The 25,392-nt window shown below is 42.0% G+C and overlaps 1 protein-coding gene across 5 annotated transcripts in view; it reads left to right on the top strand.

The window, feature by feature from the left end:
• The window catches only part of mcf2l2 (MCF.2 cell line derived transforming sequence-like 2), a 331,126-nt gene that overhangs the window by 85,424 nt on the left and 220,310 nt on the right, over positions 1-25,392 (top strand). For all 5 annotated transcript variants that reach the window (XM_073041227.1, XM_073041231.1, XM_073041230.1 and 2 more), the window contains 2 exons: positions 17,917-18,031; positions 24,422-24,512. In XM_073041227.1, the coding sequence (XP_072897328.1) occupies positions 17,917-18,031; positions 24,422-24,512 (206 nt within the window). The remainder of the gene's footprint in view (positions 1-17,916; positions 18,032-24,421; positions 24,513-25,392) is intronic.

Below are 25,392 nucleotides of genomic sequence, written 5' to 3' on the forward strand. Positions count from 1 at the left end.
GTAATGTGACAAATGCAACTGTGCACAGTAGACCAGGTACGGCTTAACTGAAGTTTTATACAGCTGCAGCAAGACTTCCTGATTTTTTTTGGTTGGTACTCCAGCTAATGAAGAAAAGCATGTCATAAACTGACTTTATCTACTGCGTTGCCACTTTCAAGGAGTATGGACCTGTACTTTAAGATCCCTCTGTGTACATCAATACTTCATAGGGTCCTACCATTGACTACATACATTACTATTGCATTTGACTTCCTTAAAGTGAAAAACATTGCATGTATCTGTATTAATCTGCTCTTTCTCTGCCTATATTTCCAATTGATCTATATCAGACTATATCCACTGACAACCTTCCTTACTATCTACAGCCACTAACTTTTCTGTTGTCTCCAAGCTCACTAGTCAACTTACCTACATTTTTCATCCAAGTGATACAAAAGAGGCCTGAGTGGTGATTTTTGCAGAACACCATTGCTTACAGACCTTCAGTCAGAGTAACATCCTACCACCACTAGCCTTGGTTGTCTATGACCAAGGCAGTTTTGAATCCAATCTGCCAAGTCACTATGTGCCATAACTCTCTGGATCACTGAAGACCATGAAGACAACATGGACTGCTTTATTTTCCTCAATCAGCTTTGTCACCTGAAAAATAGTCAGTTAGATTAATTAGACACAACCTCTCCACGTGAAGCTCTGGCAATCCTTATAAATTTATGCTTTTGTATACCTGAGTAAATCTTAATCCTACGAATCTTCTCCAATGACTTCCCACACGCCGATGTAAGGCTCACCAACCTATAATTTACAAGATTTGCTTTGTACCTGGACCATTTGCTCTGGTTCCAGGCATTAACTCCCTCCTTTGGTCCAACCCTTTCCTCAATACTCTCTTATTTTTATCATACACATTGAATGTTGTGGTACGATTTTCCTTGGTCCTGCTTGGCAACATCATTTTGAGGTCACTGTTAACTCTTATGATTTCTTGTTTCTTTCCTGCTTCCTTTAGATCCCTTTTCCTTTTTGACTCAATTTCCAACGTCTCTCATCATTGTCCAGGATTCCTAAACATTGCCGTCCTTTTCTGTCTTCTGGGTCCTGGGTTCACGCTGGCTAGCCTTTAAATGATTCCCGCACATCAGACATGGATTAACCGAATAACCTTGGCATCCAATCTACTCTCCCCAGTTCTAGTCCAATATTGTTGTAATTGAGCCCTCCCCAAATTTAGTGCTTTGCCCCCAAACCCCACCTCTGAGATTCCATCTTATCTAGAGCTATCTGAAAACTTGTGGAATAATCTTCACTATTCCCAAAAGGCTGTCCCACTGAAAATCTGATAACCTGATGAGATTCCTTTCCCAGTACGAGGTCCAGTACCTTGCATTAGGTTGGAATATCTATATGGAAACGATATCCCTATTCATATGTCCCTGGTTGGAATATCTATATAGAAATGATAATCTTATCCATATGTCTCTGTTTGGAATATCTGTATAGAAACATTTATCTGTCATCAGCAAAGTAAACATCCCCTGCAGCCCAAGCATGTATTGTTTCAAAAAATCCTCCTGGATGCATCTAAATCCACGGGAAGGTAGCCACAGTTGTGTACCAGTTAGCACAAGGTTTTTACAGCACCAGTGACTTGGGTTCAATTCCCGCCACTGCCTGAAAGGAATTTGTACGTTCTCCCTGTGACTGCATGGATTTACTCCCACATTCCAGAAGCAAATGTTTAGGGTTAATCAATTGTAGGCATGTTGTGTTGGTGCTGGAAGCATGGTAACACTCGTGGGTCGCCCCCAGCACATTTTCAGACACAAACAACGCCTTTCACAGTGTGTTTTGATACACATGTGACAAATAAAGCTAATCTAAAACAAAAGCCGTCAAAGTCAGCCTTGCGTAACTCTGGATTTCTAGCGTTTTTAAAAATTTTTTTTCAAATGACACATTTCTTGGCCCAGAATTTTGAGGCCAGTTATTTAGACCGTTCACTTCTGTAATGCAACAGCAATGCCTGTAGCAGCCACATGGCAGCTTTAACATGGAGACGTCTCTGACTGTTCCAGGGCATGAATACAATGGAAGCAAAACTTAAGCCGAAAAATATTAGGAGTGATGACCAAGTTATTAGTCAACGAGGTGGGTGGTACAGAACATGAATACATTGACTCAGTCAAAATCACATCCTGTGGATTCTAAAAATAAAACATTTTAGAACCATGAGTTGAAACTGGGAAACGGATTGATTTTTCCCTTGTGAGGATTGGAAAGTATGTGCAGGAGTGTGAAGATTTAGCAAACAGAGTTCTGGAGTATGTGATGTAGGCAGCGAGTCATGGGATGATGGGCAGAGAGGCCATGGATGTAATGACCCAGTATGGGTGATGCACCATCAATAACTCACTCTGAGACGTAGGAAGCGAGGTATCGGCTTTTATTGACTGGAAGAATGAACAACACTACATCCTGGAGAATGAGGCCGGGCTCAGGCCTCAATCGCCTTTATACAGGGGTCTGTGGGAGGAGCCACAGGAGCAGTCCAGACAGGTATATGTAGTTCACCACTATGGGCAAACGGGATTAGTGTAAATGGGTATCATGGTTGAAGTAGGCTTGTTGGGCTGAAGGGCTTGTTTCAGTTCTACGCAGCTCTGTGGCTCAATATGTATTGCTCAGTCAATGTAACCATGAATGTGATCATTGTCAACACAATCATCGGCTATTTGTAGCTGATCCTGTATTGCAAAACTGTTCTATGTTCCATGGCTATAAGCATATTGAACATCTCAAAGATGCCATGTGAATACATTTATTTTGTTTTTATTCTGTGGTAATGTGCAATTTTAATGTGAGACCTGCTGTAAAAACCAGCAATAAAACTGAGATTTTATTTGTTGATCAACACATGGTGGATTATTTCACAGCTTCACTGAGTTACCAGGGTCTCAAGTTGTTAGGTGGAGAAGGAAAACTAAAAGTATTTAAGCTGATCACATGCATTTTTAAGAACCAAATCCATTTTATTTTCAAACTTGGTCAAGTTTCTGTGGTTGTCAACATGGTAAATGCACTATATCTCAGAATGAAAATGAAATCAGTTTGTTGCAAGAAAAAATACGAATGATGCAGATTCTGTAAGAGCTTTTTCAGTAATCTCAAAACCCAACTGGAAGTGAAATTGAAAAGTCATGGATGTTTTCTTCCCTATTTTTGTTAATAGTTCATTGTTTATGCTACAATAAAATCTTTGGGAGACTTGTTCAGTCCTGGGAGTGTATGTCACACAAAACCACATCCCACACAGTCAAGAAAGCTCACTAATGTCTCACCTTTCTGAAAAGAGCAGGATTCTGTACCTTCGTACTCGTGTCGTACCATAGATGCATAGCAGGGAGCATCCTAACTAGCTGCATCACTGTTCGTGTGGAAACTGCACTGCAGCAGACAGAAAGGCTCTACAACAGGTAGTCAAAACTGCCCAATGTAACATTGGCATCAACCTTCATGTCATCAATTCATGTGGTATATACAAAAAGGTGCCAGAAAAGGGCCAGTTTTGTCATGAAGGATTGCACGCATATTGCTCCTTGACTGTTTCTTCCACTGCCATCAGGAAGGGGTCTACACAGCATCCACACAGGATTACCAGGTTCAGAAACAGTTACTTTCCCCAAACAATATGGCTGATCAACACCTCCACCCACTACCTCTACCACTACATTGCGATTTCCCATTTGTCAACTTGTGTTCATCCTAGAGACACTTTTCGGACATACAGTCAGTTTATGTATATCAGCTATCTTGTGTGTGTTTATATTTATGTGCTTTTTATTATTGTGTTCATTATCTTTAGATGTCTTCATGCATATCTCGTGCACGTCTACACTCATCCGATCCTCCCGCCACCCTACCAGGGATAGGGTTCCTCTTGTCCTCACCTACCACCCCACAGCCTCCACATGCAGCACATAATTCTCTGTAACTTTCACCATCTATAACTGGAACCCACCTCCAGGTACACCTTTCCCTCCCCCTCCCGCTTTTTGCCTTCCAGAGGGATCCCTCCCTATGTGAATCCTTTGTCCAATTGTCCCTCCCCCACCGTCCCATCTGCCACTTGCAAGTGGTATAAGTGCTACACCTGCCCCTACACCAGCTCTTTACTTCACCCTCTCCCCCTTCCTGGTTTCATGGGTCACCTTGTGTTTCTTGCTCCCCTCCCCCACCTTCTAAATCTGACTCCTCGTCTTTTTTTCTCTCCAGTCCTGATGAAGAGTCTCAGCCTGAAACATTGACTGTGTACTCTTTTCCACAGGTGCTGCCTGACCTGCTGAGTTCCTCCAGCATTTTGTGTGTATTGCTTGGATTTCCAGCATCTGCAAATTTTCTCTTGTTTATCTTTTGTATTTTTTGTGTGCTGCACCAGATTCGGAGAAACAATGATTTTGTTCTCCTTACACTTGTGTACAGGCAATGACATTAAACAACCTGAACACATTTCCCACAAACATGCTTGTAGTAATGTTCAATGGGCCAGGACTTGCTGCCAGTGTTAAGTGTCCTGTGCTCACCACATGCTTGTTTGTGGTGAGCAGACCTATGGTATCCGGGCGTTGAATACAAAATGGTGATGCGCTAAGCATTGGCATATTAGTGGGAGATGAGGATGTGTAATAATGAAACAGATGAGGAAGATTTGACCACCAGCTAAACTTAGCTTAAACACAAGAGATTCTTCAGAGACCGGAAATCCAGGGTAACACGCTCAAGATGCTAGAGGAACTCAGTAGGTCAGGCACCAAATATGGAGGGGGAATAAAGAGTCAATGTTTTGGGCAAAACCCTGCATCAGGCTTGCAAAGGAAGGGGGAAGAAGCCTCAATAAGAGGGTGGGGAAGGGGAAGGAGTTCAAGCTAAAAGGTGACAGGTGAAGGAACACACACAAAATGCTGGGGGAGCTCAGCAGGGCCAGGCAGTGTCCATGGAAAAGATGATGTTTCAGGCGGAGACACTTCAGCAGGACTCACTGCTGAACTCCTACTGACCCTGCTGAAGTGTCTCAGACTGAAACATCATCTTTTCCATGGATACTGCCTGGCCCTGCTGAGCTCCTCCAGCATTTTGTGTGTGTTGCTTGGATTTCCAGCATCTGCAGATTTTCTCTTGTAGGTGATGGGTGAAGGTAGGTGAGGAGGAGGAGGAGGAATCTGACTGTAGAGGGGAGTGGAGTAAGGGGATGAGGTGATGGGCAAGTGAGGAGAATAGATGGGTAAGAGGAGAGCCAGAATGGGAAATAGAAAAGGAGAGAAGAGGGAGGAGGTTGAAATCACTGGAAGTTCAACCTTAGGCAGCTGCAAACATGTCAAAAACTGCCTTCAAAAACATTTAAAAGCAATTAAATATCAGTCCAACAATTTAAAAATGTTTAAACCTGATTAAAAATGAAAACATTACTAAATACAAGAACATTTAACTAAACACGCTTTGTACAACATGTAAGTTAACTTCTGGCTCTTGTATCCATTCTGATGTGCCACAGCATCTGTTGTGTACTTGATATTTTAATAATATTTAAGTACTCTTGTATATAGCCCTGGTTAAGATATCTACTGCTATGCTGTGAGGGGTTTTATTTCAGCAGTTTTCTGTAAAAGCGATGTGTCCTGCTGAAAAGAGTGCTTTGGCTTCAGCTGAAGATGAGGAGCCATGTTGTCCAACTTAGGAAAGTTGTGTCAGCCAATCAGGATTGTGGGATGCAAGAGAAAGCTCTGGAGAGCTGGGGGGTGGGGGGGAAGAGTTTTCTGAAGTACAGTAGTCTGGTTTGGGGTCTTTTGGTGGGAGGTGCAGAGAGAAGACCACCCAGGCAGATGTCTGGAGGAGCCCATCTGAAGGGGAGATCCGATTGCAAGGAGAGAATTGTGAGCCAGAAGATTCTAAGAAGGGAAGTTCTACCTGTGGTTGGTGATGAGAATTCAGTGCCATGAATAAAGCAAAACACCAGAAACTACAGAAATGAGCTCCAACGTTTATGTGCATACTTAGACTGGTTTAACCGTAATGGGCCCATTACATTTCTTTTTCTTTCTCAGCTGTGTGATAAAGTTGAACATTGATAAATATGCTTTCTTTATAATTTTATGCGGGTGTAGGATCAGTCATTTCTAGGCTACTGATAACTTTGTATGGACAGTATTTATACAGCATTTGCTTAAATTGAGAACATCCCGACGTTTCTGTTCAGTTGAACCCCAAATCTCACTGACCCTAGACATGTATTTCTTATGAAAGGAGCCCTTCTCACCATTGAGTTATGATGCTGCTAGCAGAGTTAGCTAACAAGCAAGTCTGTGTACGAACCCCTGTGAGGGGGTTGCTCTTACAAATTTATACTGTTTGATTAAGCATTCTTATTCTTTTACATAATGCATTTTGGGTTACAAGTATAAGTACGTGATTTACATACATCACACTAGCATGTGATACGTGTACACTTCACTTAGAGTCAAAGTTGCACCTGCATTCGGGCTCTCGTGTCTTCCTTTGAATTAAGTAATGCTTTGAAGTTACAAATGACATTGGTGACCAGGTATTTTAAAATGAACCTGAGATGGCTGCTCACCTATTAAAGTGGAGCGAGACGTTCAAAATTTTAAAAAATAAAGCTGTGAGGAACGGTTGATTTGGAAGGAAACACATGCGGAAATGGAGTTCTTTTTTTTAAAAAAAAAGGCCTTAAACAGAAGAATTCAGGGTTCATAAAGAGTGGGTACTGGATGATAATCACACAAAAAAGAATCAGAAATGGCTGGCTACATCAGAAAGATTGGTGAGTGTGATTACACAATGGGTAATTGGCTCATATGTACTGAACTACTGGAACAGTATTCTAAAGCAAATGAAATAGCCAATGAAAGGTGATTGCCAATTTTGCTAAGTGCATTGGGTTTAAAGGCATGTAGTTTGCCTTGAAATTTGACTGCTCCAACAAAACCATCGGAAGTGAACTTTGTTGCTATTGTGAAAGTAAGTCAGGAACATGTAGCACCAAAGCCGTTGTTAATTGCAGAACGCTTTAGGTTTCATAAATTGAGTGAAAAGGAAGGGGAGTCGATTTCAGTGTACGTGGTTGAATTTGAGAGATTATCTGAGCATTGTCAGTTCTGTATGGGGTTAATGACACAATAAGATTGTTTAGTTTGTGGAATCTTACAAGAAAGCGTACAAAAATGTCTCCTTAACTGAAGCACAACCTGCATTTAAAAGAGCAGCAGAAATCACTGTTCCAATGGAAACAGCTGACAGAGAAGCAATTGAGTTGCAGTCAGGAATGAAAGTGAGCGTGAACAAAATTGTAACATCTAAATGGAAATAGATCTGGCATAACAAGTTGTTACCATTGTGGCAGGGGCTCATGTACACTAAACAAATGCCAATTTAAAGGTGAAACTTGCAGAAAATACACCAAAGTAGGTTGCATGTTGGGCAGACTAAAATAAATGGACTGCACAGGGAAGAGAAAAAGATGAAAGTTCAAGTTGCAGTTTCAAAAAGGCATTAATCTGCATTATGTTGATGAAAAATCTGGTAGTGATGAGAGTGACACAGGACTGCATAGACTTGAGATTAGCAGTGTGAAAATTAACAATAGACCAGCAATATGGCTTATGCCAGAGGTGATCGGCATATTACTTAAAATGAAATTAGACACTGTTTCAGTCATTCCACAAAATGAGTTTGAGTAGTATTTCAAGGGTATTAACCTGAAGCCTGCAGATATCCAACTAAGAACTTGCATTGGAGGGAAAAAACTCCTGTGCAAAAGATGTTCATAACAGTGAAATACCAACAACCAACAAGCCACGTTGGGTTTGTATATGGTTTAAAAACAGGAGGGCCATGATTGCCTGAGGCAACTACAGTTGATTGGAGATCCACCCACAATTTGCATGCTACATCACCTGCAGTGAAGCCAGATAAAAGTGAATTAAGGAAGATTACAACAGTATTCAAGGATGACATTGGAAAACTCAATCATATCAAGAGTAAAACAGACTTAAATGAAAATGCAACACCCAAGTTTTACAAAGCCCATCCTGTTCTTTATACCATCATGATAAAGTAGCCAGTGAGCTAGATCGCATGGAAGCTGAAGGGATTCTCTCCAAGGTTGAGTAGAACCCTAGGGCAATGCCGGTGGTCACAGTAGCCAAGAGGAATGGGTCTGTTAGGATCTGCGGTGATATAAAGTTACCATCAACCCAGTACTGAAAGTAGATCAATACCCTCTGTCCAGGAAATAGGATACCTTTGCAAAACATTTTGGAGGAAAACACTTCAGTAAAGTGCACTTAGCTGAGGCCCACTTGCAAGTGGAGATGGAAGAAAAGTCTGAAGTGCTTCTCACCATAAACACTCTCAAATCTTTATCACTATAATAGGCTTATTTTTGGAGTAGCATCTGTGCCTGCACTCTGGCAGAAAGCCATGGAGCAGGTGCTGCAAGGCTGCCCAGGCACTCAGTGCTGCCTGGATGACATCATTGTTACTGGTAAGGACGATAAGGAATGTCTCCAAAACCTCAAGACAGTGTTCAATTGATTAGAAGATCATGGACTCAGAGCATGCTGTGACAAATGTGAATTCTTTAAACCTTACTGTGGTGATACGATTGACGCACAAGTCTTACACAAGTGTACTGAGAAAATTCAAGCAGTGCTGGATGCCCCAAGGCCGGGGGATGTGTCACAGTTGCAGTACTTTTTAGGATTTGTTAACTGCTATACCAGGTTCCTGCCAAACCTGGCTACCGTGATCCACCCCGGAACTCATTATTACAGATTGGGAAGAAATGGCAGTGGACGAAGTAGTGTGAGATAACTTTCAAAAAAGTAAAGGAAATGGTGGCATCAGACATTGTACTGACATCATCAAACTTGCAAGTTCTGCTTTGGCACAGAAAGAAGAAATTTGGCACTTGTCTGGTGAGATTCTAGGAATTCTGGAATTCCCCAGCTCTGCCTGTTAGTTTTATTGTTATTGCAGCGAGTGTTTTCAAAGCAGTTGGAATTTTTGAGTGAATTACTTTGGAAAACAAACTTTTTTCACTGTGTGATTGCCATTTTTCTGATCTTTATGATGCCTTGAACTCTTGGATCTCTTCAAATACAGTATTTGTAATTGCTGTGTTTAAAATTGCCCCTGTTGAAGGTGATCATTGGCAGACAACATCACAGCTGGAGTTTAAATAATGGTGAAGATTCTATGGTTGGTGGCAAAGCTATGGTTAGTTAAATCACCATTTGGCTTGGCCAGATTTGTCAATTTTTAATTGTTTCTGGCTTTCATAAAGTGTCAAGAGTTATTAAAGATTACTAAAACACTTAAATATTTCAAATAAATTCTAAGATAATAAAAATTGTCATCTTTGCTCTCAGTCATTTTCCCAACTGAACTCATAGACATAGAACAGTACAGCTCAGGAACAGACCATTCAGCCTACAATGTTGTACCGAACCATCTAAAAAGCAATTCAAAAACACCCAAACACTAATGCCACCTACCTACACATCTCCATATCCCTCCATCTTCCATACGTCCATGTGCTTATCCTAACATCTCTTAAAATCCTCTAATGTATTTGCCTCTACCACCATACCAGGCAGCATATCCCAGGCATCCACCACTCTTGAGTGGAAGAAAAATTTGCATCCAAAATGTCAACTGTTTACTCTTTTCCATTGATGCTATCTGACCTGCTAAGTTCCTCCAGTATTTTGTGTGTATATATTCACTGTAGAAATCTTTTAAGATTATAAGTCATAGGAGTAGAATTGGGCCATTTGACCCATTCAGTCTTCTGTGCCATTCAGTTATGGCTAATATATTTTCCCTCCCAACCCTATTCTCCTTCCTTCTCCCCATAACCTTTTGATGTCCTTATAAATCAAGAACCTATCAACCTCTTTTAAATATACCAAATGTTTCTGCCTCCATAGACACCTGCTGCAATGAATTTCACAGATTCACCACCCTCTGGCAAAAAATACCCTCCTCATCTCTGCTCTAAAGGGATATCCTTCTCTTCTGAGGCTGTGCCCTCTGGTCCTAGACTCCCACATCCTCTCTATTTCATCATCATCACTATCATGGTCTTTGACCATGATTGCTCTTAGCAAATTTTTCTACAGAAGTGGTTTGTCGTTGCCTTCTGGGCAATGTCTTTACAAGACAGGTGACTTCAGCCATTATCAATACTCTTCAGTGATGGTCTGCCTGGTGTCAGTCATCGTATATCCCGGACTTGTGAAATGCACCAGCTGCTCCCATGGTTTCATGTGACCCCAATTGGAGGGCCGAGCAGGTGCTACACCTTACCCAGGGGTAACCAGCAAGCTAGCGGAGGGAAGGTGTGCCTCACACCTCCTTTGGTAGAGATGTGTCTCCACCCTGTCACCTACCCACTCCATCTAGGCCTTTTGAAACCAGAGACCCAAACTTATCTGTTCATCTCAAGCAAACTAAATTTAGTCACAGAGACTACAACACAGAAACTTACTCTTCAGCTGACAGCCATTTTTTTTTAATACTAATCCAACTCTAAGCTGTTTTTATTCTTCCCCACATTCCCAAAAATCTGTCATCATCTTCCACCAAGATTTACACACCAGGAATAATTTACAGTGACCACCAGTTACCCTACTAACTTGAACCTGAGCATCCATTTGAACAAGGGAGAAGGTACAAACTCCACATAAGCCAGACCAGTGATCAGAACTCAAACTGAGCTTCTGAACCATGAGACAACAGTTCGAACCATTGTGCTGCTATTCAGTATTTCCATTGACTGATTTTCCTACCGTTTCAAATTAAAATGTAAATGAATAATTATTGATAGTGATATTTGTGGATTAGAACAGTGAGTGTGGTAGTTCTAATGACATCCTGACATCTACCGTGGTCCTGCCCCACGCTTTCAGGGCTTTTCCACAGAGCTGGAAGCAAGGGCTGCCTCTTTTAATGGCCAGATTATGAACCGTACAACAGAACACCACAAATTCTGACAGTTGCCCCCCGATGTCTGTGCGACTCCCCCAGAATAGTCCACTGTAGTTTTTAATGAGATGGATGTTACTGTGTGTACATGTGAACATTCCTCCGGACTACAGTGCACCCACGATACGTATATCACACACAGCACGTAAAACAAAATCTTACCACAATAGGTAAAAAAAAAATATTATTCAAAATGCATGTGAAGTGTGCAGCACAGGTAAGCAGTAAACAGCACACCGTCCTAGTGATGAGACCTCAGTGGTGGCAGGGAATTCATCAATCTCACAGCCCGAGGGAAGAAGCTGTTACCCTGTACCTCCATCCTAACAGTAGTGGGTGAAAGAGACTGTGGGATGGGTGATGGGGATCCTCAACAATGTTTCAAGCACTTTGTCTGCAGCACCCCTGGTAAATGACTCAAATAGGGGGGAGGGTTTTTGCTATCCTCTGAATCAGAATCAGCTTTAGTATCACTGGCGGATGTCATGACATTTGTTATTTTGTGGCAGCAGTACACTGTAATACATAATGAAAACTAAAAATTGCAATAAGAGGTACATTAAAAATTAAATTAAGTGAATAGTGCAAAAAGAGAGGAAAATTACTGAAGTAGTGTTTGTCCATTCAGAAATCTGATGGTGGAGAGGAAGAAGCTGTTCCTGAAGTTGTCTTCGGGCTCCTGTTCCTCCTCTTTGATAGAAGCAGTGAAGAAGGGGTGTCCTGGTGAGGGGGGTTCTTACTGACGGATGCCACCTTTTTGAGGCATCACCCATTGAAAGTGTCCTGGATGCTGGGAGGCTAGTGCCCATGATGGAGCTGGCTGAGTTTACAACTTGTGCAGCTCTTTCTGATTCTGTGCATACCCTCCATACCAGATGGTGACACAACCGGTTAGAATGCTCTCCATGATACATCTGTGGAAATTTGTGAGTGTCTTTGGTGACACATCAAACCTCCTCAAACTCCTGATGAAATATAGCTGCATCAACATGTTGGGCCCAGGATAGATCCTCAGAGATGTTGACACCCAGCAACTTGAAACTGCTCACCCTTTCCACTTCTGATTCCTCAATGAGGACTGATGTGTGCTTCCTCGACTTTCCCTTCCTAAAGTCCACAAACAATTGCTTGGTCTTACTGATGTTGAGTGCAAGGATATTGCTGTGACACCACTCACGATTGTTAAAGATGTTCTTTTAGCTGAGCCGCACAATCCCTCTGCACCTGAGCAAGTATGTTGACTGGCCCTGCGGCTTTGCGTGCATAGGATCAGGAGAAGTATGGATAGAACTGAGGAACAGTAAGGGCAAAAAGACCCAAATGGGTGTTGTCTACAGGCCACCAAACAGTAGCATGGAAATTGGGTGCAAGTTGAATAGGGAGTTAACATTGGCATGTGGTAAAGGTAATGTCGTAGTAGTTATGGGGGATTTCAACATGCAGGCGAACTGGGAGAATCAGGTTGGTGCTGGACCCCAGGATAGGGAGTTTGTAGAGTGCCTACGGGATGCATTCTTGGAACAGCTTGTACGAGAGCTGACCAGTGACAAGGCTATTCTGGATTTAGTGTTGTGTAATGAACAGGATTTGATAAGCGATCTTGAAGTAAAAGAGCCATTAGGAGGTAGTGACCATAATATAAGTTTTTATCTGCAGTTTGAGAAGGATAAGGGCAGATCGGAGGTGTCAGTGTTGCAGTTGAATAAAGGAGACTATGGAGCCATGAGGGAGGAGCTGGCCAAAGTTAACTGGATTGATATCCTAGCAGAAAAGACAGTGGAACAGCAATGGCAGGTATTCTGAGGAATAATGCACAAGGTGCAAAATCAGTTCATCCCCCAGAGAAGGAAGGATTCAAAGGGGGGAAAGGGGCCACAGTGGTTGACAAAGGAAGTCAGAGATTGCATAGCATTAAAAAAAAGGAAGTATGACAGAGCTAAGATGAGTGGGAGGACAGATGATTGGGAAATTTTTAAGGAACAACAGAACTTAACTAAAAAGGCAATATGGGGAGAAAAAATGAGGTACAAACGCAAGCTAGCCAGGAATATAAAGGAAGATAGCAAAAGCTTTTTTAGGTATGTGAAGAGAAAGAAGATAGTAAAGAACAATGTTGGGCCCTTGAAGAATGAATTGGGTGAAACTGTTATGGGAAACAGAGAAATGGCAGAAGAATTTAATAAATACTTTAGATCTCTCTTCACTAGGGAAGACACAAGCAATCTCCCAGATGTATGGATGGGCCAAGGACATAGGGTAACAGAGGAAATGAAACAGATTGACATTAGGAAGGAAACGATGATGAGTAGACTGATGGGACTGAAGGCTGACAAATCCCCAGGTCCAGATGGTCTGCATCCTAGGGTGCTAAAGGAGGTGGCTCTGGAAATTGCGGATGCATTGGTAATCATTTTCCAATGTTCCTTAGATTCAGGATCAGTTCCTGAGGATTGGAGAATGGCTAATGTTATCCCACTTTTTAAGAAAGGAGGGAGGGAGAAAACAGAGAACTATCGTCCTGTCAGCCTAACATCAGTAGTGGGAAAGATGCTAGAGTCCATTATTAAAGATGAAATAGTGGCATATCTAGATAGCAGTGATAGGATTGGGCCAAGCCAGCATGGATTTACCAAGGGCAAATCATGCTTGACTAATCTATTGGAGTTTTTTGAGGATGTAACCAGGAAGTTAGACAAGGGAGATTCAGTGGATGTAGTGTACCTCGATTTTCAGAAGGCATTTGATAAGGTCCCACATAGGAGATTGGTGGGTAAAATCAGAGCTCATGGCATTGGGGGGAAGATATTGACATGGATAGAAAACTGGTTGGCAGATAGAAAGCAAAGGGTAGCGGTGAATGGGTGTTTCTCGGAATGGCAGGTGGTGACTAGTGGGGTGCCACAGGACTCGGTATTGGGACCACAGCTGTTTACGATTTACATCAACGATTTAGATGAAGGCATTGAGAATAACATCAGCAAGTTTGCTGATGATACTAAGCTGGGTGGCAGTGTGACGTGTGATGAGAATGTTAGGAGAGTTCAGGGTGACTTGGATAGGCTGGGTGAGTGGGCAGATACTTGGCAGATGACGTTTAATGTGAATAAGTGTGAGGTTATCCACTTTGGGAGTAAGAACAGGAAGGCAGATTATTACCTGAATGGTGTAGAGTTAGGTAAGGGAGAAATACAAAGAGATCTAGGAGTCCTTGTTCATCAGTCACTGAAGGTGAATGAGCAAGTGCAGCAGGCAGTGAAGAAGGCTAATGGAATGTTGGCCTTTATTACAAAGGGAATTGAGTACAAGAGCAAGGAAATCCTTTTGCATTTGTACAGGGCCCTGGTGAGACCACACCTGGAGTATTGTGTACAGTTTTGGTCTCCAGGGTTAAGGAAGGACATCCTGGCTGTAGAGGAAGTGCAGCGTAGATTCACGAGGTTAATTCCTGGGATGTCCGGACTGTCTTATGCAGAGAGGTTAGAGAGACTGGGCTTGTACACGTTGGAATTAAGGAGATTGAGAGGGGATCTGATTGCAACATATAAAATTATTAAGGGATTGGACAAGATAGAGGCAGGAAATATGTTCCAGATGCTGGGAGAGTCCAGTACCAGAGGGCATGGTTTGAGAATAAGGTGTAGGTCATTTAGGACAGAGTTAAGGAAAAACTTCTTCTCCCAGAGAGTTGTGGGGGTCTGGAATGCACTGCCTCGGAAGGCAGTGGAGGCCAATTCTCTGGATGCTTTCAAGAAGGAGCTAGATAGGTATCTTATGGATAGGGGAATCAAGGGATATGGGGACAAGGCAGGAACCGGGTATTGATAGTAGATGATCAGCCATGATCTCAGAATGGCGGTGCAGGCTTGAAAGGTGGAATGGTCTACTTCTGCACCTATTGTCTATTGTCTATTGTCAAATCTAAACCCCAGGCAAATTTAGTTACTGTGTGCTGCCTTCATCAACATTGATTTTTCTACTTCGTCTGGAGACAACTGTTGTGTGGTGGTGGAGAGGGGAAAAGAGAATTATCCTTTTTGCATCTCTTCTGTTTGATGAGATGGATGGTGTTAGGACAGACATGAGAAATAGAAGAGATCTCAATGAAGGCTCTTCTCATGCATAGTAGTGGAGGTCAAAACTCATTTTCTGGAAAAATTAAAGGCTATTCAATTAGTCCTACAATGGAAAGCCTCTTCGTAAGAACAGATGTGGTGGAGGAACTAAAAGAAAGGAATGTCATCCTTGCAAGTGTACAGGTAGGGAAGAGGTGTAGTCAAGATAACTATGGAGGTCAGTGGGTTTGTAGAAGATGTCAGTGTATAATCTGCTTCTTGAGATGGAGATAGAGAAATAAAAAGAATGGGAGAAATGTGTCAGAGACGGACCAAGTGAATTTGAGGGCAGGGTGGAAATTGGTAGTGAAGTTGTTGAAATTGACGAGCTCTGAGTTGGTGCAGGAAGCAGCACCAATTCAGTCGTTATAATGTCGCAGAGATTGAGTTGGGGAATGTTGCGTGTGTAGATGTGGAACATTGGTTGCTCTGCATAGCCAATGAAAAGGCAGGCATGACTGGGGCCCATGTTGGTGCCCATGGCTACACCCTTGGTCTAAAGAATGTGGGAGCAGCTGTAAGAAAAGTTGTTGAGGATGAACACCTGTAGTGGGGGATGGTTAGGGTGGAGCTAGTTGGGTCTATTATCCAGAAAGAAGCAGAGAACCTGGAGGACTTTCTTGGTGGGGTGGAAGTATACGGAATACTCATCCGTAGTGAAAATTAGACAGTGGGGGCCAAGGAGCTGCAAGTTGTGGATATCATAGAGAACATGCGAAATGCTATGGATATAGGTTAGAAGAGATTGAACCAAGAGGGACAAGACTGAGTTGAGATACAAGTTCCCTCTACCTTGCAGAGGCCAGGCAGTAGCTCACGGGCACCCCCTCTTGCTTACTCCTGAAACAGGACCCCGCTGAGAAGCGTTAGGCTATTGTCTCCCACACCATTACTGATCTCAGCACCTCCAGAATCCTCTCCACTACAACATGCAAGCCAGTTGTTCTCTAGCCCTGCATTGGCCATTTCTACCTCTGACCCAAGATCTACAAACCTTACAGCCCCAGTATACTCATGGATGTCTGCCTGCTCCTGTCCTACTGAACTTGTATCCTTGTATGTCAACTCCATCTTGTTTCTCTTGGTGATCCCAGCAAATTGACTGCCTCTCTTTTACTCCAAATTCAATCCGCATGGCCTTGTTAGATAATCTCTTCAGAATATCATCTCTTAGCATTGCTGTGATGTTCTCCCTAATCAGTAGTTCAACTCCCCCTCCTCTTTTGCATTTCCCTCTGTCATATCTAAAACTTCTATACCTGAGACAGTGAGCTACCAGTCCTGCCCTCCCCTCAATGATGTACTGATATATGCTTTAAACTCATTTATCTCTTCACAGTTTGTCAATCTCATGAAATCTCAACTTGAGAGTTCTGTGGGTGCTCAGTCATTACTAGAAACGTGTATATCGAGAAAATCGAAGGTACAGATGAGGTGGAAGGTCAGCCATGTATTGTTTAGAGACCCAAACAGCTACTTGCCTTATGTTCTCACTCGGGTACATTCCCATTGCAAGTGCCCATTGCTGAAATGTAAGGCCAGAGAGGCATCAAACTGGAAGGGTACCTTGTTCAGATCCAGTCCTGTTCTTGCCAGCAAGGCGTGCATCCAGCACCAGATGTTGTAAAGCAGCTGGATGCAGGAATTCTGCAGATACGGTGCCAGGTTTTGTTGATGAACACAGAATTCTACAGCAGCAATGCACATTGGGGGTGTTGTACAATGAGGGATTCCACATCTTATCGGATGATGTTTCTGTATTTTGTGCTGGCACCATGCACTAAGGAGATACAGGATAATCACAGACTGCCTTTACATCATTACATTTATGATGGGATCATTCTTTTATTGTAACGGCTTTGCTTTCCTAAAATAGGTTTGTGTCAACAACTACTGTCAGGTAAAGTTCCTCGCCAGTTTTGTCAAATTGAAAGTTTGAAATACTCTGACCCGGCAGACAGCATCAGAAGAAAACCATGGAAGCAGATAAATCTTGATTTACTGTCCACACCCTGTAGAAGATAATGGCAATATTTTTTAATTTGTGAGAACAATGACACAATCTTTCCTATTATGATCCAGCTGCTATATAAGCCTTCACCTTGGTTTTTAATTGTTCTCTCAGGGTACTACCACAAACATTGTGCTTGGGCTTCTAAAATCCTACGTTAATCACTGCTGTGCATTAAGCACAGTTTTGTGGTTGTCGGTTCCCATCTAGTCTCTCATCCACTTGACATTCTTCTTGTGTGTCTGGAAGATGCTGAAGAGTGAGCCCTCCTCTGAAGATCAGGGTGGTTGCTGGGTTGCTCAGTCTACAAACGCGCTGATCTCTCGAGTGGTTCCGGGCCAATGAAGCCCATCTGCAGATCACACTGTTTTCTTGTGGGTAGCAGCTGCCCAGACTTGCTGCCTGAGGCAGGATGTTTGACTATGCTAAAGCTAAATCAAATCATGTATTTTTAATATGGGCCAGACACCAGCAAGCTAAACAGAGACTGACTAATTTTCTCGTTTCTAGCCCACAGAACTGCAGGCCAGTTAGTAGAAATTGACTGAAGTTTCTGCTGAGTTAACTAAATAATTGCAGACTGAGAGCTGAAGTTGTAATCTGCTGATCATTATGGTTTACGAGTGAATCACTGGGAGAATGACAATGATTTATGAGATTCTCTTTATTATGTGAATCATTGCAATTTTTTCTGCCATATACTCTCTAACCCAAATATTTCTTACACAGGAGGACGAAGCAGAGATGGCGCACCAATCATCACTTTTCCCGAACACACTGACTTTGGGGACCTTTCTGATGAGGATTTTCTTAATGTTGTAACATACTTGACCAGCATTCCAAGGTAAGCTAAGATGTAAATAATATAATCATATAATACCTTGTAATTTGCACCCTAAATGATAGCTTTGAGCTAATATGTTAGTTATTATACTACAGGACTATTCACATCATGACTCCTGGGGAATCTCAGCCTATCAGCACAAAGTCTTAACCGAGAATGTTAACTATCTCTCTACCTCCACAGATACTGCCTGATCCACTCAGATGTTCCAGTAGATTGTTTCATGCTCCACTTTCCAACTTCTGCAATCTCTTGTGTTGCCAGGATAATTTAAATGGGAGTAGTTTACTGTATGGTTTACCAAGAAAATACTCATTCTTAAGGGTGTGTGATGGTAAATGAGGGAAGGAAGATTAGGGTGTTGGATTGTAGGAGGAGGTGGAAGTGGAGTTGCAGATCCCCGTACCAGGTTTCTTGTGAAGGACCCTTGCAGACAACTCTGACCAGCTCGCCCTCTGTGTGTTCTCTTCTTTTACCATGGTCATGCCCCAGGTCATCAGCTCTTTCCTGTAGAGATGGAGGCAACTCTTGATGCTCAGGTTTTGAAACATACTCTAGAAGACAAATGCTGACTGTTGTCCCACTGAGTACATGTTCACCGTCCGATTGGCAGGAATGTGATGGCACGGATTTCACGGTATACAACCTGTGAACGTGAGAATTGGCTGTGCAGGGATCATTAGCTGTGTGTGAGTCAAAAGCCTTTGCTGCCTGTAACCACCATTTGGCTTTGCTCTGCCTGGTGGAACGCAGTTGGCACAGCATTTGAAGTGAAAGTGTGCTGAATGCAGGTTGGCATTGGCAGGGATTGGCAGTGATTTGCATTATTTTCTGCCACTGGTGATACAAAAGCTGTAGGACTTTCCTACCATTGACTTAACATGACAATTCTCTCTTATGTGTCACCTCCTTCCAAAGGTAAGTGCTGTCAGCTTCTGAACCAGTGGCTGAGAATCTGAAGTCTGGTTACTATATGCTCTTTTCACCAGACTTTCCTTGGTTTTCTTACATTACCTGTTGGATTGTGGTTCTTATCTAAAATAGCGTAAACATTATGTGGCAGTGGAGAGAGAGGGGGAAATAAGAAAATTATCCCTCTTGTCTTTCATCTCATAAAGCAGGACAGAGTATGGATTGAGAGAGAAATGAGATTTTGGAAATGAACTAGGTATGAAGAGCAGAAATAAAATTCCGTGGGTCAAGCAACATCAGTGGAGGTGAAGGGATGGTCAATGTTCTGGGTACAAATCCTGCACCAGGACTGAGAGTTTAGAGGGAAGACGGCCAGTTTTTAGAAGCCAGAGGGAGGGTAGAGATAGAGGGCAGAAGGTGACAGGTAGAACCAGATAATGGAGGGATGGTGAGCAGGTGAAGCAGGTAGGAGAGGGAATAGGAAAGGTGAAGAAAAGGAGAAGAAAGAAGAAACTCAGGTAGATAGGTATGTGGTTGCTAGATAGAATCAGGCACTGGAAGGTAATGGCAGGGGTGGGGTGAACAAAGGTGCGTGGACTCTGGAAGTGGAAAAAGAAGATGGGGACTCATTGTTAACTGAAATTCGACTGGCCTGACCCTGGCAGGGGAGAAGGCAGAGGACAGGCAAGTCAGTGTGCGAATGGGAAGGGTAAGTGGAGGTGAAATGACATATAATTGGGAGCACCCACTGGCCATTGTGAATGGAGTGCTGGTGCTGTGCAAAATCTCACCTGGTCTGTGCTTGGGTGTGGTGGAGGTTATATGGCCAGCACTATATACAAGGGGAGGAATCAGCTGCATCTCCTCCAGGTTGGAGAAAATACATGTGAATCTCTTCCCTTCCTGCGAGGGCTGTTTCGGTTGCTGAATGGTGATGAGGAAAGTTCCAGAGGACATGAAGGGTTGGGGTAAGAGATGAAGAGCAGTCCAGGGAGATACGGAGAGGATGATCTCTCGGGAAACCAGAAGGAAGTTGTGACAGGTGATGGGACCCTGTTGGAGCTGGTAGAAATGATGAAGGGTGATATACAGAATGCGTTGGAGTGAAAAGTGAGAATCAAGGAAACTCTCTCTGTTTTGTCTGGGGAAAAGAGGCACAGTCAAATCAGACATGCAAAAAATGGAGTAAATGCATATAAGTGCCTGAACTCTATCAGCTATAGAAAAGGGAAAGCCATATTTCCTGACAAGAAGGGCATTTGAGAAATCCAAGAGCTTCTTGGGAACAGAGACAGTGGAGATGGAGAAACTGAAAGGATAGGATGGTGGTCTTATCGAAAGCAGGGTGGGATGGAATATATTCTAGCGAGCTGAGAGTTTGTAGTAGATATTAGTGGATAATTTGTCCAGTGAGGAAGCGGAATAATCCAGGTGAATTTGTGGACAGGGTGGAAATTGGTAGCAAAGGTGATAAAACTGATGAGCTCCACAGAAGTGCAGGAAACAGCATCAGTATGGCAAAAAAAAAAGAATTAGGATGCCAGAGTAGAGCAGTTCCTTGTCTATTGTCTATTTTTTTTATTATCAAATATACCTTCCTATTAACCCCGGGTTGAGTGCCATTTAATGCATTGTATCAACACCTCAGACCTCTAATGTGGACTGGTAGGACCACAGCAGCTACATCACCAAGATTATTCACAGCTATTGACCTACGAGTCATCTATTGCATGACAAGGTGTTGCAAAGTTGATGACTGCAGGAGCCAAGTAAATGTTCCTTGTAGCAACCAAAATTTGAGTTAGATAGAGCTCTTATAGCTCTTACAGATAGCGGGGTCAAGGGATATGGGGAGAGGGCAGGAACGGGGTACTGATTGTGTATGATCAGCCATGATCACAGTGAGTGGCGGTGCTGGCTAGAAGGGCCAAATGGCCTACTCCTGCGTCTGTTGTCTATAAAATACTGGTGTAGTTGTGGCCTGTACACACGTCCATGGCTACACCTTTCATTTGTAGAAATTGGGAGGAATTGAAAGAGAAGTTGTTGAGGGCAAGAACAAGTTTGGTCAGACAGATGAAGCTGTTAGTGGCGAGGTCCTGAATGTAAATCTTTGGTAAGCAGGTGTAGGGTGGTTGCGGAACATGAAAATGCCATTGTTGTTCCACTGTCATCCCTGCTACAGTATCCTTCCAGTCAACTTTGGCTAGTTCCTTTTGTTCAACATAGTTCCCTGTAAGTTCAACTGTAATACTGACACTTCCGATTTTCCCTTCTCCCTCTCAAATTGTAGATTAAAACTTATCATATTACGGTCACTACTTCCTAATGCCTCCTTTACCTTGAGTTCCCTTATCAAATCCGGTTCATTGCACAACACTAGATCCAGAATTGCCTTCTCCCTGGTAGGCTCCAGTACAAGCTGCTCTAAGAATCATCTCGGAGGCACTCCACAAACTCCCTTTCTTGGGGTCCAGTACCAACCTGATTTTCCCAGTCTACCTGCATGTTGAAATCCCCCATTACCTTTGCAACATGCTAATTTTAGCTCTTGATTCAACTTGCACCCTATATCCAGGCTACTATTTGGGGGCCTGTAGATAACTTCCATTAGGGTCTTTTTGCCCTTACAATTTCTCAGTTCTATTCATACTGACTCTACATCTCTTGATTCTATGTCACACCTCGCAAGGGACTGAATTTCATTCCTCACCAGCAGAGCCACCCCACCCCCTCTGCCCACCTGTCTATCCTTTTGATAGGACGTATACCTTGAATATTCATTTCCCAGCCCTGGTCCTCTTGCAGCCATGTCTCTTTTATTCCTACAACATCGTACTTGCCAATTTCCAGCTGAACCTCAAGCTCATCCACTTTATTTCTTATACTTAGTGCATTCATATATAATACTTTTAAAACCACTGAACTTGACCATTTCTATAGGATTAGTGAAATTCAGCGAAGAACCTTCTGGACCTGGCAAAAATAGTCCTTCTCTCATCTCCTTCCAGTGTAATGATATTATTAATTGACAAGTTGCTTGCTTGTGGATCAATAGTCATGTTAGGTGTGCATCACAATCACCAAGTCTGTTTACCACTTCTTTCAAAGTCATACAACAGGATTACAGTTTTATGTGTGGGAAGGGCTCTCAGACCTATGGTTTTGAATATATTGCTTGTAACTTCACAGTTCTTCATGATTTACTTACCTTAAAGAACAAAAGAGATTAAGTACTCCCCTTTGTGCTGTGAACTCTTGGTAAATATGGCCAGCAACCACAACTCCCTATTCATTGAATATGTTCATTACATGTAAATAATTTTGGAAAAGTTCAAAAATATAGAGTTGGCTGTGAAAAAATGCCTTCCATTTAATGTAATTGCACTATTCACAGCAGCAGCTGCAAAAATTCAGGTGTTGCTTTGCTACAGAACAATACAGATTGAAAATCTTCCTATTTTTCTTGAATTAACAGTAAAACAAGCAATGTATGGAAATAATTGTACCTGATTCTCTCTTGTCTGAGTCACAATGTTTATTTTATTTTTAATCCAAGGATGAAGGATATTCTTTTGTGAGTTGAATAAAAATAGGCTTTAATTTTCATGTACCTTTTTAATCATTTTGATTAAAGATTGTAGTTTTTTAGTTAAAAATAAATTTTGAGTTAGTATGAAGTTGTTAAGCTTTATGTTCACATAGAGCATTAAGTGATCATTATGAGAGGGAACTTTAATTTGCAATGTTTCAAAGAGGAAGAGCTAATAGGCCAAGAACAGATGATGACAATATTAACTGTATTCCCAAGACTGTTTGCTACATCCGATTTGTGAGTAATAAGAGCTGGTGAGGCAAATCTCAAGAAAAATGATCCCAAACCTTTGCTGTTGAATAAGGATATGTCTGCCCATTTTGCCAAGAAATGCACAACAACAGTTGAAAAGGAAATTAGAAAGCCTACCTTTAGCAACACACACAGTGTGGCTGGAACTCCACAGGTCAATCAGCAGCTATAGAGGGGAGTAAATAGTTGATGTTTCGGGCTGAGAACCTTCACTGGGGCTGCGTACCTTTAACTTACCTTTAGTATGAGTTTCTCTCTCAGAATTGTGAACTGAGGAAGAATTAACACCCTAACACTTGCTAAGGCAGGGGAAATCAATAGAAAAAGAGGATAATGAGAACAAATTGGAAACCAAAAAGGATTGACAAAAGCTCATCTATCTGTTTATTTATTTATTGAGTAGTTCCTTCTGGCCCTTTGAGCCATGCTGCCCATCAATCTCCCAATTTAATCCTAGCCTAATCATGGGACAATTTGCAATGACCAATTACCCTACCAACCGGTGGTCTATGGAATGTGGGAGGAAACCAGAAAATCCGGGCAGTTGCTGGGAGCACGTACAAACTTACAGGCAACGGCAGGAATTGAACCTGGGTCACCCGCACTGTAAAGCATTGTGCTAACTGTGCTGCCCTAAATTAAATTTCCATTTTTCAATAGGCACATTGAATGTCAGAGAGATGTATACAATATACACCCTGAAATTCTTCTTCTTCGCAAACGTCCATGGAAACAGAGGAGTGCCCCATAGAATGAATGACAGTTAAATGTTAAAACCCCAAAGCCCCCCACCAACTCCACTCTTCCATGCATAAGCAGCAGCAAAAGAACCCCCCCCCACTAGCTAAAAAGCGTGCAGCAAAGCATCAATAAAGACTTACAGTACCCCACAGACTACTCGTTCACCTGGTAATTCAACATTCTACAGGCTCTCTTTCTCCCTAATAAGGGGGAAAGAGGTTTTTATCAAGATGTGCAATGAAATTTATAGAAATTGACAAAAAGAGATTTAAACCAGTTCTGTATTTGAGTGATCTGAATATAATTTGAACATTTTATGTTCAAGTCAAAGCTTTAATCAAAGACAAGAAAACTGATTGTCAGAAATGCTTCTCTCCATTTCAAAAATATAATAATCATATTAAAGCCAAATTGCCTCAGTTATATTCTCTTCAGCTGATTATTTGTATGTGTTATAGATGCTTCTATATACATCTCTTGCCACTAAAATTATTTTTTGCCAATATTCATTGTCATTCATCAAAGCTGGGTGCTAGCATTGAGTTACCATAGAGCACACATGGAATTGTATCCCAGTAAGATGTCAGTGCCTCCGGGGAAGGAGACAGAGGGCAGGAGAGATGTTTGACAAGAAGATAATTGCATGGTTGACAGTGCTATTTTGCTGAAGTATAATTGAATTGGAGAACTGATGAGAGAACATGATCCATGCCTAAATATAGATTTTTGTTTTCTGATCATTCCTAATCTGTACACATCTCTAAATATTTTGTCAAATGTTCATTGTTGTGAAGTAATTCAGAACATTTTAAAGCGATTTGGCTAATTATATTTTGTACACTTTTAAAGACCCGTGATAACTCTGATAATCTGTGATGGTTTTATTGTAGTCTGGATGCTGCCAGTATTGGATTTATCATAATTATTGACAGAAGAAGAGACAAATGGAGTTCAGTCAAAGCATCATTAATGCGTATAGCGGTGAGTAGAAGTTCCATTATTTAAATTAATTCAAATTATCCATTACATTTATTTCAAGAGCTTGCAGTTTTCCCAGAAATAAGGAAAGGCCTATCTCTAAAGCAATTCTTTATTTTAAAGAAGCTATAATTTTGTTCAACATTCAGGTATAATAAAAAGATATCCAAATTATTATCACTATTTGTTAATCAACAAGCTAACATGATAATTAAGTATATAAAAATGAGCGGGTACATCCTTATTAAATTTTGCTCCTATTTATAATTTAATTCATAAAGCTTGTATTCCACATAACGGTCAAATACTATTTTTGGAGCTTATATTTATTACTATAGTGATGGGAATTGAGCTGCTTTGCATTGTTAAGTTCAAAGTTCAAAGGAAATTTACTATAGGAGTGCATACATGTCACCATATTCATTTTCTTGCAGCCATAATCAGTAGGTACAAGCGAGACAGTAGAAACAATGAAAGACCACACCCAACAGGACAGACAAACAAATGTGCTGAGGAGAACAAACTGTGCAAATAAGAAAAGAGAAATAATAATAATAAATAAATAAATTCTGAGAAGATGAGATGAAGATGAGCCCATAGGTTGTGGAAAGAGTTCAGTGATGGGGCGTGTGAAGTTCTCCCCGCTGCTTCAGGAGCCTGATGGATCTGGGGTAACAGCGTCCCTGAATCTGGTGGTAATGGTCCTGAGGCTCCCGTACCTTCTTCCTGTTGGTAGCAGTGAGCAAAGACCATAGCCTAGGTGGTGGGCTCCTTGTCGATGGATGCTGCTTTCTTGTGACAGCGCTCTGTGTAGATGTGCTCAATGGTGGGGAGGGCGTTTCCTGTGATGGACTTGGCTGTATCCACTACTTTTTGTAGCATT

The sequence above is a fragment of the Hemitrygon akajei genome, chromosome 3 (assembly GCF_048418815.1).
Source record: "Hemitrygon akajei chromosome 3, sHemAka1.3, whole genome shotgun sequence".
NCBI classification, from domain to species: Eukaryota; Metazoa; Chordata; class Chondrichthyes; order Myliobatiformes; family Dasyatidae; genus Hemitrygon; species Hemitrygon akajei.